The sequence below is a fragment of the Bos mutus genome, chromosome 5 (genome assembly GCF_027580195.1).
Source record: "Bos mutus isolate GX-2022 chromosome 5, NWIPB_WYAK_1.1, whole genome shotgun sequence".
Lineage (NCBI taxonomy): Eukaryota > Metazoa > Chordata > Mammalia > Artiodactyla > Bovidae > Bos > Bos mutus.
Window position 1 is genome coordinate 114,767,423 of NC_091621.1, and position 13,288 is coordinate 114,780,710.

At 45.5% G+C, this 13,288-nt stretch overlaps 1 protein-coding gene across 1 annotated transcript in view; it reads left to right on the forward strand.

Annotated features, from left to right (window-relative positions):
* Window positions 1–6,848, forward strand: part of GALNT8 (polypeptide N-acetylgalactosaminyltransferase 8) — a 59,360-nt gene extending 52,512 nt beyond the window's left edge. The window contains 4 exon segments of the mRNA XM_070370160.1: window positions 139–275; window positions 1,353–1,448; window positions 2,407–2,574; window positions 6,705–6,848. Of these exon segments, the coding sequence (XP_070226261.1) occupies window positions 139–275; window positions 1,353–1,448; window positions 2,407–2,574; window positions 6,705–6,848 (545 nt within the window).
* The last annotated feature ends 6,440 nt before the right edge of the window (window positions 6,849–13,288 follow it).

A 13,288-nucleotide genomic window follows, 5' to 3' on the forward strand; every position in this document is an offset into this window, starting at 1 on the left:
CTGGGAAATCCTATAGACAGAGGAGCCTGGCGGGCTACAGTCCATGGGGTTGCACAGAGTCAGACACATCTGAGCACACCCACATGGTGGAGTCCAGGGTGTTACAGAGTGCAACCATGTTCCATGTTTTCTTTGCAGAACTCTGAATCGATTTTGGAGACATTTCTTCCAGAATGGCATTCCGGAAGAAACTGAAATGCAAAACTTTTGACTGGTATCTGAAAAATGTTTATCCTCTCCTGAAACCAGTCCGCAGTGTTGTGGCCTATGGAAGAGTACGTTTTATGAAACTGCATTGCAGGTTTTAAACATTTGCCTGTAAAAGATGAAGAGATCTGAGTCTCATGACTTTCCGAACAAGGGTTTTCAAAACCCATTCCCCCCATTCTCTTCCTACCCCCAACTCTCTCCTCCAACCCTCTTGGTTTTCTTTCCTCTCTCACTCTCCAGTCTCCTTTTCCTTCCCTCTGTCTCTGGTTCCTTAGCTTGTAAACATCAGCCCTTGCTCTGACCCTCACAGTTCCTCGATCCACCAGGGTGTGTGGCCTCACCCCTCTCAATGCGGGTATAAGAGCCCTTCCTTTACCTGTGCTATAATGGTCTGAGGAGTGGATGTTCCTGTTGTAGCTACGAGTTCTGGGAAACAAACTCACTCAGAAGGACAATGCAGATAGTGGAGTGCAGTTTATTACACCGTGGGCCCAAGGCAGAGTCTCCTCTTAGCCAAGGACCCTGACCAGTTTTTGTGAAAACCTTACATACCCTAAGTGTACGTGCCCAAACCCCCCTCCCCAAATTCCCTGAAACTAGTCTGAACAAAGGAAAAGAAAGATACAATCAAAGTTAATCCGTGATCCGTATGCCTTAAGCCTAGGTAGCTAACAGTGGACAATTATCAATAAGCCTGTGGTCATACTCCAATAAGCATAATAGAATTTATGATTCTATTTGGTTACACAGATAATTAGGGTATTTTTTTTAGGCAATGGGGAGTCTAGGTACAAGCCGTGGGTCTCTTCCATCCGGGGGGTCTGGTTTTCCAGTTGGTATGTTGTTTCCATAGATACTGGGCATATAGCTCATATAAGTCCACAGTCTGGCCCAAGATGGAGTCCTGCTTTCAAGATGGAGCCTGTTCTGTCTCTTTCCTGCTTCATTCCCAGGAAGCGCATCACAGCAGAGTTTCGCTTTGGCATTTGTCTAGTGCTTAGAAAGTGGCTGCCAGGATCTCAAACCCTTGCCCCTTTTGGGTACTCTTGGAGTGCTGGCAAAGGTGCAGGGCCCTGGGAGGGTCGGGGAACCTCCTTCTCTGGCTCTTTCCAACCGTGTTGCTGTGTGCTTTGCTCCCTCAGATGAAAAACACGTTGGATGAACGCGTCTGCCTGGACCAGGGAGCTATTCCAGGCAACACCCCCATCATGCATTACTGCCATCAATACAATTCCCAGGTATCGTCCTGCTCCGGCCCCCTGGTCAGCCTGTTGTAGCTCGGCCCCTGGCAGGTTTGGACTTGGTGTTAGGTGATGGGGAGACAGGAGCTGAGTGGCCTGGGTAGTGGGTCAAGGAGAAGCCCAAACTTGTGCTTGTAACTCAGCCCTTCCGAGCTCACCTGAGAGGTCATTCCATCTCAGGTACAGGAAGGGTGCTTAGAAAGACTGCAGTCTCTATGGCAATACCTTCACTGAAAACAACCTCCAATCCCTTCCTTTCCTCCTCCTCCCCTGCCCCCTGCCATCCTCTTGCTGCCCCTTGTATGTCTTGGAAGGTGGACAGGTGATGCTCCCTGTGGCTTCTTCCACAGAGAAGGAAACAGAGGGTTAGGGAAGAGAGAAGCTGAATGGAAGCCCCTCCGTGGGGTAGGAGAGATCGGGGACCATGTGGAGGGCGCACCCAGGGGACTTTTTCCAGCTCTCATGTTACTTTGCATGTTGCCCTCACGGGAACCTTTTGAGGTCTGCAGGGTAGATAACATTGGGAAAAAAAAAAAACAGAGACACGAAAACAACCAGTTTGTCCAAGTTCACAGAGCAAGGTAGGGAGTGATTGAGCATTTGAAAGGTTTTCTGACAACAAGTCCTTAGCTGGGGTTTATAATGACAGCTTCTGAAGTTGAGTTGTGTTGCTTCTATTTTCCAAGATAAGCTCCCTCGTCCAGTAGGAAATGATTCTATTGGAGCCCTGTGGAAGGAAGCAGGCTAGTGTCTTTTTGTCATGCCTGGTCTTCTTTCTCGAATCAGCTGGGGATGGGGAAGAGAACAGAGGAGACTCCTTGTTACCCAGGAATGCTCAAGGATTCCTCCATGGTGACTGGGTGTCTAAGGGACCCAAGGCAGTCTTTATGTCCTCTGTGAGGTCAAGGGCATCCCTGACTGAGTGTCCATGGCAGATCCCTTTGTTCTCTTGCAGAACGTCTACTATCACGTAACTGGGGAATTCTTTGTGGGACCACTGATTGCACAGAGAGACACTGATGATCGCTGTCTGACAGACCCCGGTAAAGGGGAGAAGCCCACTTTAGAGCCATGTTCCAAGGCAGTCAAAGACAGACTGAACATACATTGGGATTTTAAACCGGTGAGTCACATGTTTTTGTTTCTTTTTAAGATAAATATATTAATGTATAGTCTGAGAGCTGGACCGTAAAGAAGGCTGAGCGCTGAAGAATAGATACTTTTGAATTGTGATGCTGGAGAAGATAGCATCACTGATTCAGTAAGCATGAATTTGAGCAAACTCTGGGAGATAGTGGAGGACAGAGGAGCCTGATGTATTTCATTCTGTAGTCGCAACAACAACAACAACAAGGACGAAAAACAATATAGTCTGAGAAGTTCAGGTTTGATCTGGTAGTGTTTTTGAAAGACTAGTTTTGTGGCAGTGTGTAGTGAAAAGCCTAGAAATTTTTCTAGTCTGAGCATGAAACACTGGGCATAAAATACTGAGTGTGTTGACCCAAGTGGCATGGCCAAGGTAAAAAATATTGGAATCTGTTGTAACTTAATTCAGAGTTTGCCTTCTAATCCTAATTCGGTCTTCTTTAGCTATTCTGCTATCCTTTTTTGAGACTCAGTTTCTTCATCTTGATGATAATTTCTACTTTACAAATCTGTGGAGATGACTTAATGAGATGATGTGTAAATCAATTATGGTTTGTGGCTCATATAGAGGGTTCAACAATATTAGCTTTTGTGATCATCAGAGAGTCTGGAGCATTGGGCTGAAAATCAACAGGAACTGAAGTAAAAGCTCTGATTTAACCTCATCGTCAGTTGACTAAGAACAGGGTAGAGGGAATGCTGCAGGAGTCACGTTGCAGTGGCTTGAGGGATGCGCCTGACCACGATCTATGTGTGAATCTACTATGTGGGGAGGCTACGTTCTTAAGCCACATTGACAGGAATGGGATGTCCTGAGGGAGGAGGGTAGGCAATGTTTTGCCGTGAGAGTATCTTTGAGCATCTTGGTGCTGTGTTAGGTTCACAGACATGGAGACATGAGACATGAGACATGAGACAAGAGACAAGGACTTATCTAGCAATGAGTCTTAAAGCTAATAACCCCTTGAGGAATGCTATGGACTGTCTCCAGGAAAACATACATACATACCTAAAGCAGAGACATTACTTTGCCAACAAAGGTCCATATAGTCAAAGCTACGGTTTTTCCAGTAGTCATGTATGGATGTGAGAGTTGGACCATAAAGAAAGCTGAGCACCGAAGAATTGATGCTTTTGAAATGTGGTGTTGGAGAAGACTCTTGAGAGTCCCTTGGACTGCAAGGAGATCCAACCAGGCCATCCTAAAGGAAATTCTGAACGATGATGAAGCTGAAGCTCCAATACTTTGGCCACCTGATGTGAAGAGCTGATTCATTGGAAAAGACCCTGATGCTGGGAAAGATTGAAGGCAGGAGGAGAAGGGGAGCACGGAGGATGAGATAGATGGATGGCATCACCGATGTGATGGACACGAGTTTGAGCAAGCTCTGGAAATTGGTGATGGACAGGGAAGCCTGGTGTGTTGCAATCCATGGAGTCACAAAGAGTCGGACACAACTGAGCAACTCAACTGAACTGAACGTGCACAGTTTTTTAAGTATTTTGTTGAAGTCTTTTTTTTTTTTGGTCTGAGTTCATTAGAGATAATGGTCTGTATCAGGGTGATTTTTGTTGTTGTTTGGTCACCAAGTCATGTTTGACTCTTTTGAGACCCCCATGGAATGTAGCCCGTCAGGCTTCTGTGTCCTTGGGATTTCCCAGGCAAGAATACCGGAGTGTGTTGCCATTTCCTCCTCTAAGGGATCTTCCAAATCCAGGGTTCAAATCCACACCTCTTGCATTGGCAGATGGTTTCTTACACACTGAGCCTCCAAGGAAGCCTATACATTGTAATAACCAAGATTTATTGAGTATATATTTAAGTACCAAACATTGGAATAAACACTACCTAATTTAATTCTTACCCAAATCTTATAAGAGATGTATTACCATTTGCTCAACTTTATCTGTGAAGTAACTAAAGCACAAAGAAGTCAAACAACATCCCCCAGGTCACACAGCGTATCCAGGATTCAAACACAGAATCATATCCATTGTTTTTGCCTCACTGCTTGGGAAGTTTGATTCTTAAAGGGAGAAAAATACTGAGTGTTGGTTGAAAAAGATGGTAGAGTTAGGAGCTTTTTTTCCCTTCTCGAATATTAGAACATTTGGATATATTTAAAGTCAGTCTGAAAGGAATCTGCCAAGAGGGAGAAATAAGAGAAGGATGTTAGACAGGAAGGGTGTTTCTTCAGCATTAGGGATGGCTGGGCTCCGAGCACAGGGAGGCTGACAGCAGAGACAGAGACAGGGCAGTCCTCTGAGACCACCCCTGAGATTGCTCATGGCACTTGGGGTGGGGCTAGATTGGCTGGAAGCAAGGTCTTTTGACAAAGGAACAAATAAAGGCGTTTAGTGAAGGTGGTTGAGGGGTAAAAGTGTGTTGAGGAGGCCTGGGCGAGGAGCCCGCAGGAGTCAGCCAAGCTCTGAGGCCAGGCTGCTACAGGCACTTCTGGGGACAGGCTACTCGGTTAATGGACCCTCTCCAGGAGTGCTCTGTGGTCCAGGAATAGGGCCCAGAGAATGGAGCGATGGGAGTGATGGAGGCAGCTGAAGAACGGGAGGGCAGCCCTGAATGACCGATGCTGGATGGATACACCCAGGGAGGTGTGGAGGTGGCCGAGAGAGACCCAGGTGGCGAGGGAGCAGTCAGGTGAGACTGGGGGAGCAGGGTCATTGGGGGCAGCCTGTGGTTGGAAGAGATGAGAGGCACGAATGCGGGGGTCAGAGAGGGAGCAGAGATTTGGACGTTCAGTTCAGTCCAGTTCAGTCGCTCAGTCGTGTCCAACTCTTTGCGACCCCATGAATCGCAGCACGCCAGGCCTCCCTATTCATCACCAACTCCTGGAGTCCACTCAAACCCATGTCCATTGAGTCAGTGATGCCATCCAACCATCTTATCCTCTGCTGTCCCTCTCCTCCTGCCCTCAATCTTTCCCAGCATAAGGGTCTTTTCCAATGAGTCAGCTGTTGGCATCGTAGAGAGCAGCAACCCATTCCAGGATTCTTGCCTGGAGAATCCTATGGACGGAGGAGCCTAGCGGGCTATAGTCCATAGGGTTGCAAAGAGTCAGACACGACTGAGCGACTAAACAGCAGCAGCTCTGCTTGGTGTCAAGGAAATACGTGGGGAGGGGTAGGTCATGGATGGGGAGCAGTGAACTTCTCACCAGACATCTGCCTGGATGCTGTGAACTCTGAGGCTATAGGGAACTGTTTGACCCAGGCACTGAGGCAGATTCCTGCAAAGCAGTGGAGAGTGGGGTGGGGAGTAGAAAAGCTAGGAGAGGGGGACAGGATCAGGAGAGATGGCATGACCCTCAGTGTCAAGGTGAGCAGGTAAGGAGCAAAGAGGTTGGGGGTGATGAAGGTGGCACAAGGGGCACAGAGTAGGACGCCGTCCCTCCCTCGGCCCCGTGAGGATGGGGAAAGGCAGAGACGAGCTGAGATCTGTTGCACGTCTTCCCTGTCAGGCAGAGTTCAGTCAGTATCAACCCTGGAATGGTCATCTGCCCACATCTCTCTCTCCATTAACGGAGCAAGCATTCAACCCAGACTCTTTGACTTTAAAGCCTTCAGTGTTTCCAGCAGTAAACCCTGGTGAAGCCCCCATAACAAGGGGGCAGAAACGGCCCCTCGGAGAAAGCAGGTGGAGAAAACAGGCTGAGATTCTTGAATGGGGCTTTTGCTCCTGTCCCACCAGAGAGCCTTGCTGGTGGGAGGGAGGGCCCGGATGAGTTTCATGAGCTCAGTGGTGAAGATGTAGAAAGGAGACCTAATAGAGGACCGTGGTTCTCCAGGCTGCAGGCTGCCTTGCCAGCTGTGCTGACCTGATGCTTCCAGCTCAGGAGGGGTGGAGGAGAACAGAGGAACCAGCCCAGCACTCTTCACTCCCGGGTCTGGGGTTAGCTCACTCTGGGGGGGAGGAGAGAAGGTTTTGGGTGATCTAACTCTGCGCTTGGCTTCCTGTCTCCTCTGGATGACTTGCCGAGGACTGAGGGAACCCTCGGACTTGTATCGGAGCATGGCAGGCAGACTGGGAGCAGGCGAAGGGATGTTCTTCCAAGGTGTGTTCGTAATTTCACTCTTTCTCCTTCCATCCAGGGAAGAGCTGTTATCAACAGAATCACCAAGCGATGTTTGGAGATGAAGAAAGACATCTGGGGTGGCTACACGCTTGTTCTCCAGGCCTGCACCACGCAAGTGTGGACAATCCAGTACGCTGTCCGAAACTGGGGGTCAGACTGAGGTCCAGTGATGCTCAGAGAGCCTGGCTTCTTGCCACAGCTCCCAATGCTGCTCAAAACAGAGAAGGGGGAGAGAAAGTGCGTGCGTGTGTGTGTGTGTGTTTACTGTAATTTCAGCTAGGCCTATCCTGAAAGGTGCAAATCGACCAGTAATTTTTTTTTAAAAAGCCCTCCATCCATCCAGCCCCACACCCCATAGCAGATTTCTTTGGATTACCCCGTCTCTGCCACAGGGGCTGAGGGTATGAGGGGACACATATAACTAGCCAGTCCCGCTCTGCTCAGTGCGTGAATATAGTGGAAAAATATCGAAGCCCTTAAGGGTCTTTCTCTAAGGAGCTTATCACATTTAATAGGCTTGATTACCTGCTTCCTGCTACTATCCCTGAAAATTACAGAGAAAATGAGGGAGACCCTCATTTGCAGGCAGACGCTTTACCGTCTGAGCCACCAGGGTAGCCCCCCGAAAAGCGTTGTACCAGTTTTCATCCCTACCATCAAAGCATGAGATTGCCTGCTTTTCCAGTCCCGCTAACCAGAATGTGCCATTATACTTTAAAATTTTCACCATTAAGTGAAAAATGATTTCAGTACAGTTTTAAGTTGCATTGCCCTATGCGTGAGGTTAAACAGTTTTTCTTTTAAGAATATTGTGAATTTTGCCCATTTTTCTATTGGGCACATGCTTTAAAAAAAAAAAAAAAAGAAAAAGATTGGCTATGAATTGCATTTTCCTTTCAAAGTGCTGGGCAGAAGCTGGAAGTTATACATTTGCTTAACATGTATCCTCTTCATATTTCTCATCGTAAATTCTCTAATTGCGGTAACATTTTAGTCCTTGATATGGGTATGGTCACTGAAAACATTTTATCAAGCTGTACATGTATGACTTGTACATCTCTAAAAAGTTACTTGAAAAACCCTGAGCTGACTTAATTCTGTGCTAAATTATGAGTATCTCGTCTGCCCGATGCTTAAAGGAAGCCTGATGATTCCCAGAATCACACCCAAGTAACCCTGATGTGAAAAGATGAAAGGATGTCCTAAAAGGCAAACCCAGCAACACAGCACACACACGTTCTGCTTCCTCTCCCACCCTGATGCCCACTCCTACCAGCTTCTAAGTCCTCATGGAAGCTGACACCCCTAGACAGATCCGCCTAACTCACCACCTATAGGAAAGGATTTATCCAACGGGCAGCAGGAAGGACCCCCTGGTTTTAGTTATTTACCTACAATCCCTTCTTTGTGTCCCAATAAGTGATGCCCCTCTGTAATGAGGAGACCTGGGTTCGATTCCTGGGTCGGGAAGATCCCCTGGAGAAGGAAATGGAAATCCACTCCAGCACTCTTGCCTGGAAAATCCCATGGACAGAGGAGCCTGATAGGCTACAGTCCATGGGGTTGCAAAGAGTCAGACATGACTGAGTGAAGAAGCTTTGGCATTATCTAAAAATATTATATATGTATTTTCTATTTGTGCCACTAATTCCACCTCTAGAAATTCATAGCTCCAAAAACAAGAAAATATTTACATACAAAATAATTTCTTGCAGTGTTAATTGAAATCACAAAATGTTGGGGAAAAAACCCCATATACTCAAACATCGGAGAGTGGTCTACCCACTGGGGTGCAGCTATAAAAAAGTGTGAGGACCGGTTTTTGAATGGATAGTGATTTCCACTGCAAAAGGGGAAAAAGTGAAAGTGAAAGTCGCTCAGTTGTGTCCAACTCTTTGCAACCCCATGGACTATACAGTCCATGGAATTCAGCCTCTGAAGTTATGTGCCTTTTAGGCCAAGCTTCCCTGTCCTTCACTAACTCCCAGAGTTTGCTGAAACTCATGTCCATTGAGTTAATGGTGCCATCCAAACATTTCGTTCTCTGTTGCCCCCTTCTTCTCCTGCCCTCAGTCTTTTGCAGTATCAGGGCCTTGGTCTTCTTCCCAAAACACAGAGCCTGATTCTATAATCTTGAGGGAATATCACTTAAACCCAAGCCGAGGGACATTCTTCAAAATAAATGGTCTTTATATTTTGTGCGTCAGTCATAAAAAACAATGACTGACTGAGGAACTGTCCCAGAGTAAAGGAGATTAAAGAGACAGGACAGGCCTCTCTTGTTTGCACCTCTTGCTGCTCTTGGATTCTGACACTTTTCCAAAGAGAGACGGACCTGAGACTGTGGTCAGGTGTCCGGGCCTGATGGTCCCTTTTCTCCAGGTCCCAGGTGTCATCCACAGCAGCCTTGAGCATCCAGTGGTCTTTAGGACAAGCACCTTCCTCATCTGTGCAAAACCTGAGATAAAGGGCCGAGGGCTGGATCATAACAAACTGAGATTCTAGCAGTTCCAAAGTTAATCTCCTCCACAGTCCCTTTATTTTCCTTGCAATCCATTTTTTACAATAGGAAATGTGCTTTTAGCTAATTTCCTAATTTTAAGGAAATTTGTAAAGTCCTTTACTTTAAAAAAATATATTTATCTTTGGTGTGCTGGGTCCTCCTGCTGCCTGTGGGCTTTGCTCTCTAACTGCTGTGCGTACGCCTCTCGTCGCAGTAGCTTCTCTTGTTGAGGTTCGTGGTCTCCAGAGGGCAGGCTCAGTAGCTGTGGTGTACAGGCTTCGTTGCCCTGTGACATGTGGGATCTTCCCGACCCAGGGATTGAACCGGTGTTCCCTGCATTGCAAGGCAAATTCTTAACCATTAGACCACAAGGGAAGCCCCATAAAGTCCTTTTATAAAGATTAAGTGGAATAGAGTTAGGCCAGTAACGTCCTGGCAAAGACTGAAGGCGGGAGGAGAAGGGGACGACAGAGGATGAGATGGTTGGATGGCATCACTGACTCAATGGACATGAGTTTGAGTAAGCTCCGGAAGTCTGGCGGGCTCCCTGGGGTCACAAAGAGTCAGATACAACTGAGCAACTGAACTGAACTGAGTAATGTTCTGGTGAAAAATTATCACTAGAACTTGTGAATAAATCAACTTCTCTTGACTTTAAGTTGTTATAATTTAACAAACACGGTCCCCCCCAGCCCCCACAAACATTTTGACAAGTGTAGTTTCAAAGAGCAAACCTGTGTCAGGATTTCAAGTCTACTGTCCTTGAAACTATAAAAATCAAATCTCTCAATATTACCAGAAAGTTGTTTGGCCTTCCAAACAAAGAGCCTTAGGCAGAAACTCAGCTTTATGACAAGGAAGAAATAGGTGTAGTTTTCATTTTAATTGATATAAACCGTTGTGTCAGTATTTCCCTAATATTTTCCTTCTTTCTTTGACAAGTCATCACAGTTAAGTCAGGACTTGTCTTTTCCAAGTACCTTGTCAGTCTTCTTCATTCTTTAAAGTTTCTTCACTGGCTACTAAATGAGGCTGGGGGCTGCTGTTTCCAATGTGTTTTCTATTGTTTAGTCGCTAAGTTGTGTCCGACTGTATGTGGCCCCATGAACTATAGCCCATCAGGCTCCTCTGTCCATGGGATTCTCCAGGCAAGAATACTGGAGTCAGTTGCCATTTCCTTCTCAGAGGATCTTCCTGACCCAGGGATTGAACCTGGGTCTCCTGCATTGGCAGGCAGATTCTTTACCACGGAGCCACCAGGAAAGCCAATATGTTTTCTAGCCAAGGCTAAATTGAAGAAGACAGGCTTATGGGCTCCTGTTTTCACAGGTGATTTGTCCTGAGGTTGGACTGCAGCCCCAAGTCCCAGTTCCTCCCCCACCCCATCAAGCTACCTACTTCCCTTCCAGGGCCCTGCTGATGGCCCATCCCCACCAGACCTGCAGCTTATTTTGAGCTGCATGTGAGAATTCTTTACTTGAAAGAATTGCTTGGGAAATTTCTGTGTTTTTCCAAATTTCAAATTTCGAGGAAAACCAGTGGAGAAGTCAGGAAAACAAGAAAAAACTCTATTATTCTCCTTCAAGAATGAAAGCTTTGCAAGTAACACAGAGATGTTACTGATCTGAAGGAATCCACTGAAGTGCAGTGGAACATGAGTTCAGGAGACGCTGACACACAGAGTCCAAGGTCAAGGGTGATAGTTTTGGAAACCAGACAGGAACACCCAGAAGAGCAGTGATGATTAACCAGTCGATCTTCTAAGATATAGCTATAGCCATGTTGTAAGTGTGTGTCTGTGACCTGCCTGTCTCTAATGGTGAGTGATTGTTGTAGTAGTTATTATAAAATAGTTATTAAAAAGTAGTTATTATAAAATAATAACTAATAAATTTTATTAATTTATTAATACATTTTGTACATTGTATGCTTTCCACAAATCTTATGAATGGTGTTCCAAGAAATAATAAATTTTGGAAGCAAAATTTAAATGGAAGTTTTAAAAAGAGCAATTTCAATGTATGATTCTGACTAGTGCTGTTAACTATTAATGTCTCACTGGGAAATCTGAATGTTACATTATAATACACCGTGATGTTTCCTGGTGTTTATTTTAAAGATTTTTTTTTATATTGGACCATTTTTAAAGTCTTCATTGAATTTGTTACAATACTGCTTCTGTTTTATGTGTTTTGGCCAGAGGCATGTGGGCTCTTAGCTCTCCAATCAGGGATCAAACCTGTACCCCATGCATTGGAAGGAGAAGTTCCAACTTACCAGGGCATCCTGCTGGTGTTTTCTAGTGTTTGAATATTTGCTATAGACTATAGTTTTCATAAATGCAACTAAAATTAATATTTCTTTGTATACAATTTTTTAGATATCCATGAGTAAATAATATAATTAATTTTAGAAATAATTAAAGAATAACTTGGGCTTCCCTGGTGGCTCAGATGGTAAAGAATCTGCCTGCAGTACAGGAGACTCAGGTTCCATTCCTGGGTCAGGAAGATCCCCCAGAGAAAGGCATGGCAACCCACTCCAGTATTCTTGTCTGGAGAATTCCATGGACAGAGGAACCCGGTGGGCTGCAGCCCATGGGATTGCAAAGAGCAACTAACATGACTGAGGCACTAACAAACAATAACTTAAGATTTGGGGTGTTACTGAAAATTCCGCAAATTCTAATTTTTGTTCCTGAACCCTAAAGATAACACCTGTTGATAAACTATTGGGAATAATACCTTAACAGCGCTGGAGCCTCCCAGGTGGTTGCCCCTAATTTATTGTCCAGGGTTTCCATTAAATAGTCAATCAAATCACGTTTCTCAGGATTTCCTCTTACTAAATTGTCCTTTTTCTTTTTCACCAAATTTTTTTGGCCACATTTTTTTAAAAACCACTTCACTGAGGAGTGACTGATATGTACACATTTAATGCACACAGTTTAACGAGTCTGGGGACAATTGTCACCCGGGAACCCCTCCTTACTATCAAGAGCACAGATATCCATCACCTCCTAAAGTTTCCTTTGGCCATTATTATCATTATTAGCACACACACTGTAAGTGTTATCCTCTCAGGAAAATTTTAAGTGTAAAATATAGAATTATTGGTACTTCACTGGTGGTCCAGCAGTTAGGACTGGGTTTAATCCCTCGTGGAGGAACTAAGATCCCACATGCCCCCCAGAGTTTTTAAAAATGCAGAGTGATTAGCCATAGACACTAGACTGTAGAGGAGATCCCCAGAGCTCACTCATCTTGCATCTTTATACCCATTGACCATCCTCTCCCTGTGTCCTCCTTCCTTGACCCATGGCACCCACCATTCTACTCTCTACCTATATAAATTTAGTTAGTTTTAGAAAACTAACCTATGACATCTGAAACTAACTAACCTTCTATGACAGAGGATGAAGTGGTTGGATGGTATCACCGACTTGATGGACATGAGTCTAAACAAGCTTCGGAAGTTGGTGATGGACAGGGAAGCCTGGCGTGCTGCCGTCCATGGGGTCGCAGAGAGTTGGACATGGCTGATGACCTAACAGCAGCAGCAGATTCTACATATAAATGAGATGATACAGTATTTGTCTTTTTGCGTCTGGCTTATCTCAGTTAGCATCATGTCCTTTAGGTCTAGCCATGTTGTCACACGTTTGCCAAACTTTTCAAAATGCCTTTGACAAAGCTACTTTCCCAGAAGCCTTTTCTTCTCGTGTCCATGAGCCGTGGCCCCATGGGGAGCAGCCTGGATATGGTGTCTGGTGGCTTCCCACGGGTGCACAGTGGTTCTCACAATTGTAATCATCTTAAGCAATTGGTTCCCTGTGACTTTTTAATCTTCCAGGGCTTCTCTCCAGGGCAGGAGAGTTTTGCTGAAGGCTGAATAAAGTCAAATGTATTTATACTTCCCCAGTTTCCTCTGATCCATGTGGGAAAGGGGAAAAATTTAGAAATATGGGTTACAACGACAGTGGCAAAAAAGGGGACTCTACATAAAGCTCTAGTATCATAATTTGGGAACCCTTTCTTCCAAAAGTCCCAGTCCCAGCCTTATGGAGGGATGCCTTCAATGGCTGCTGGAGTTTTTTG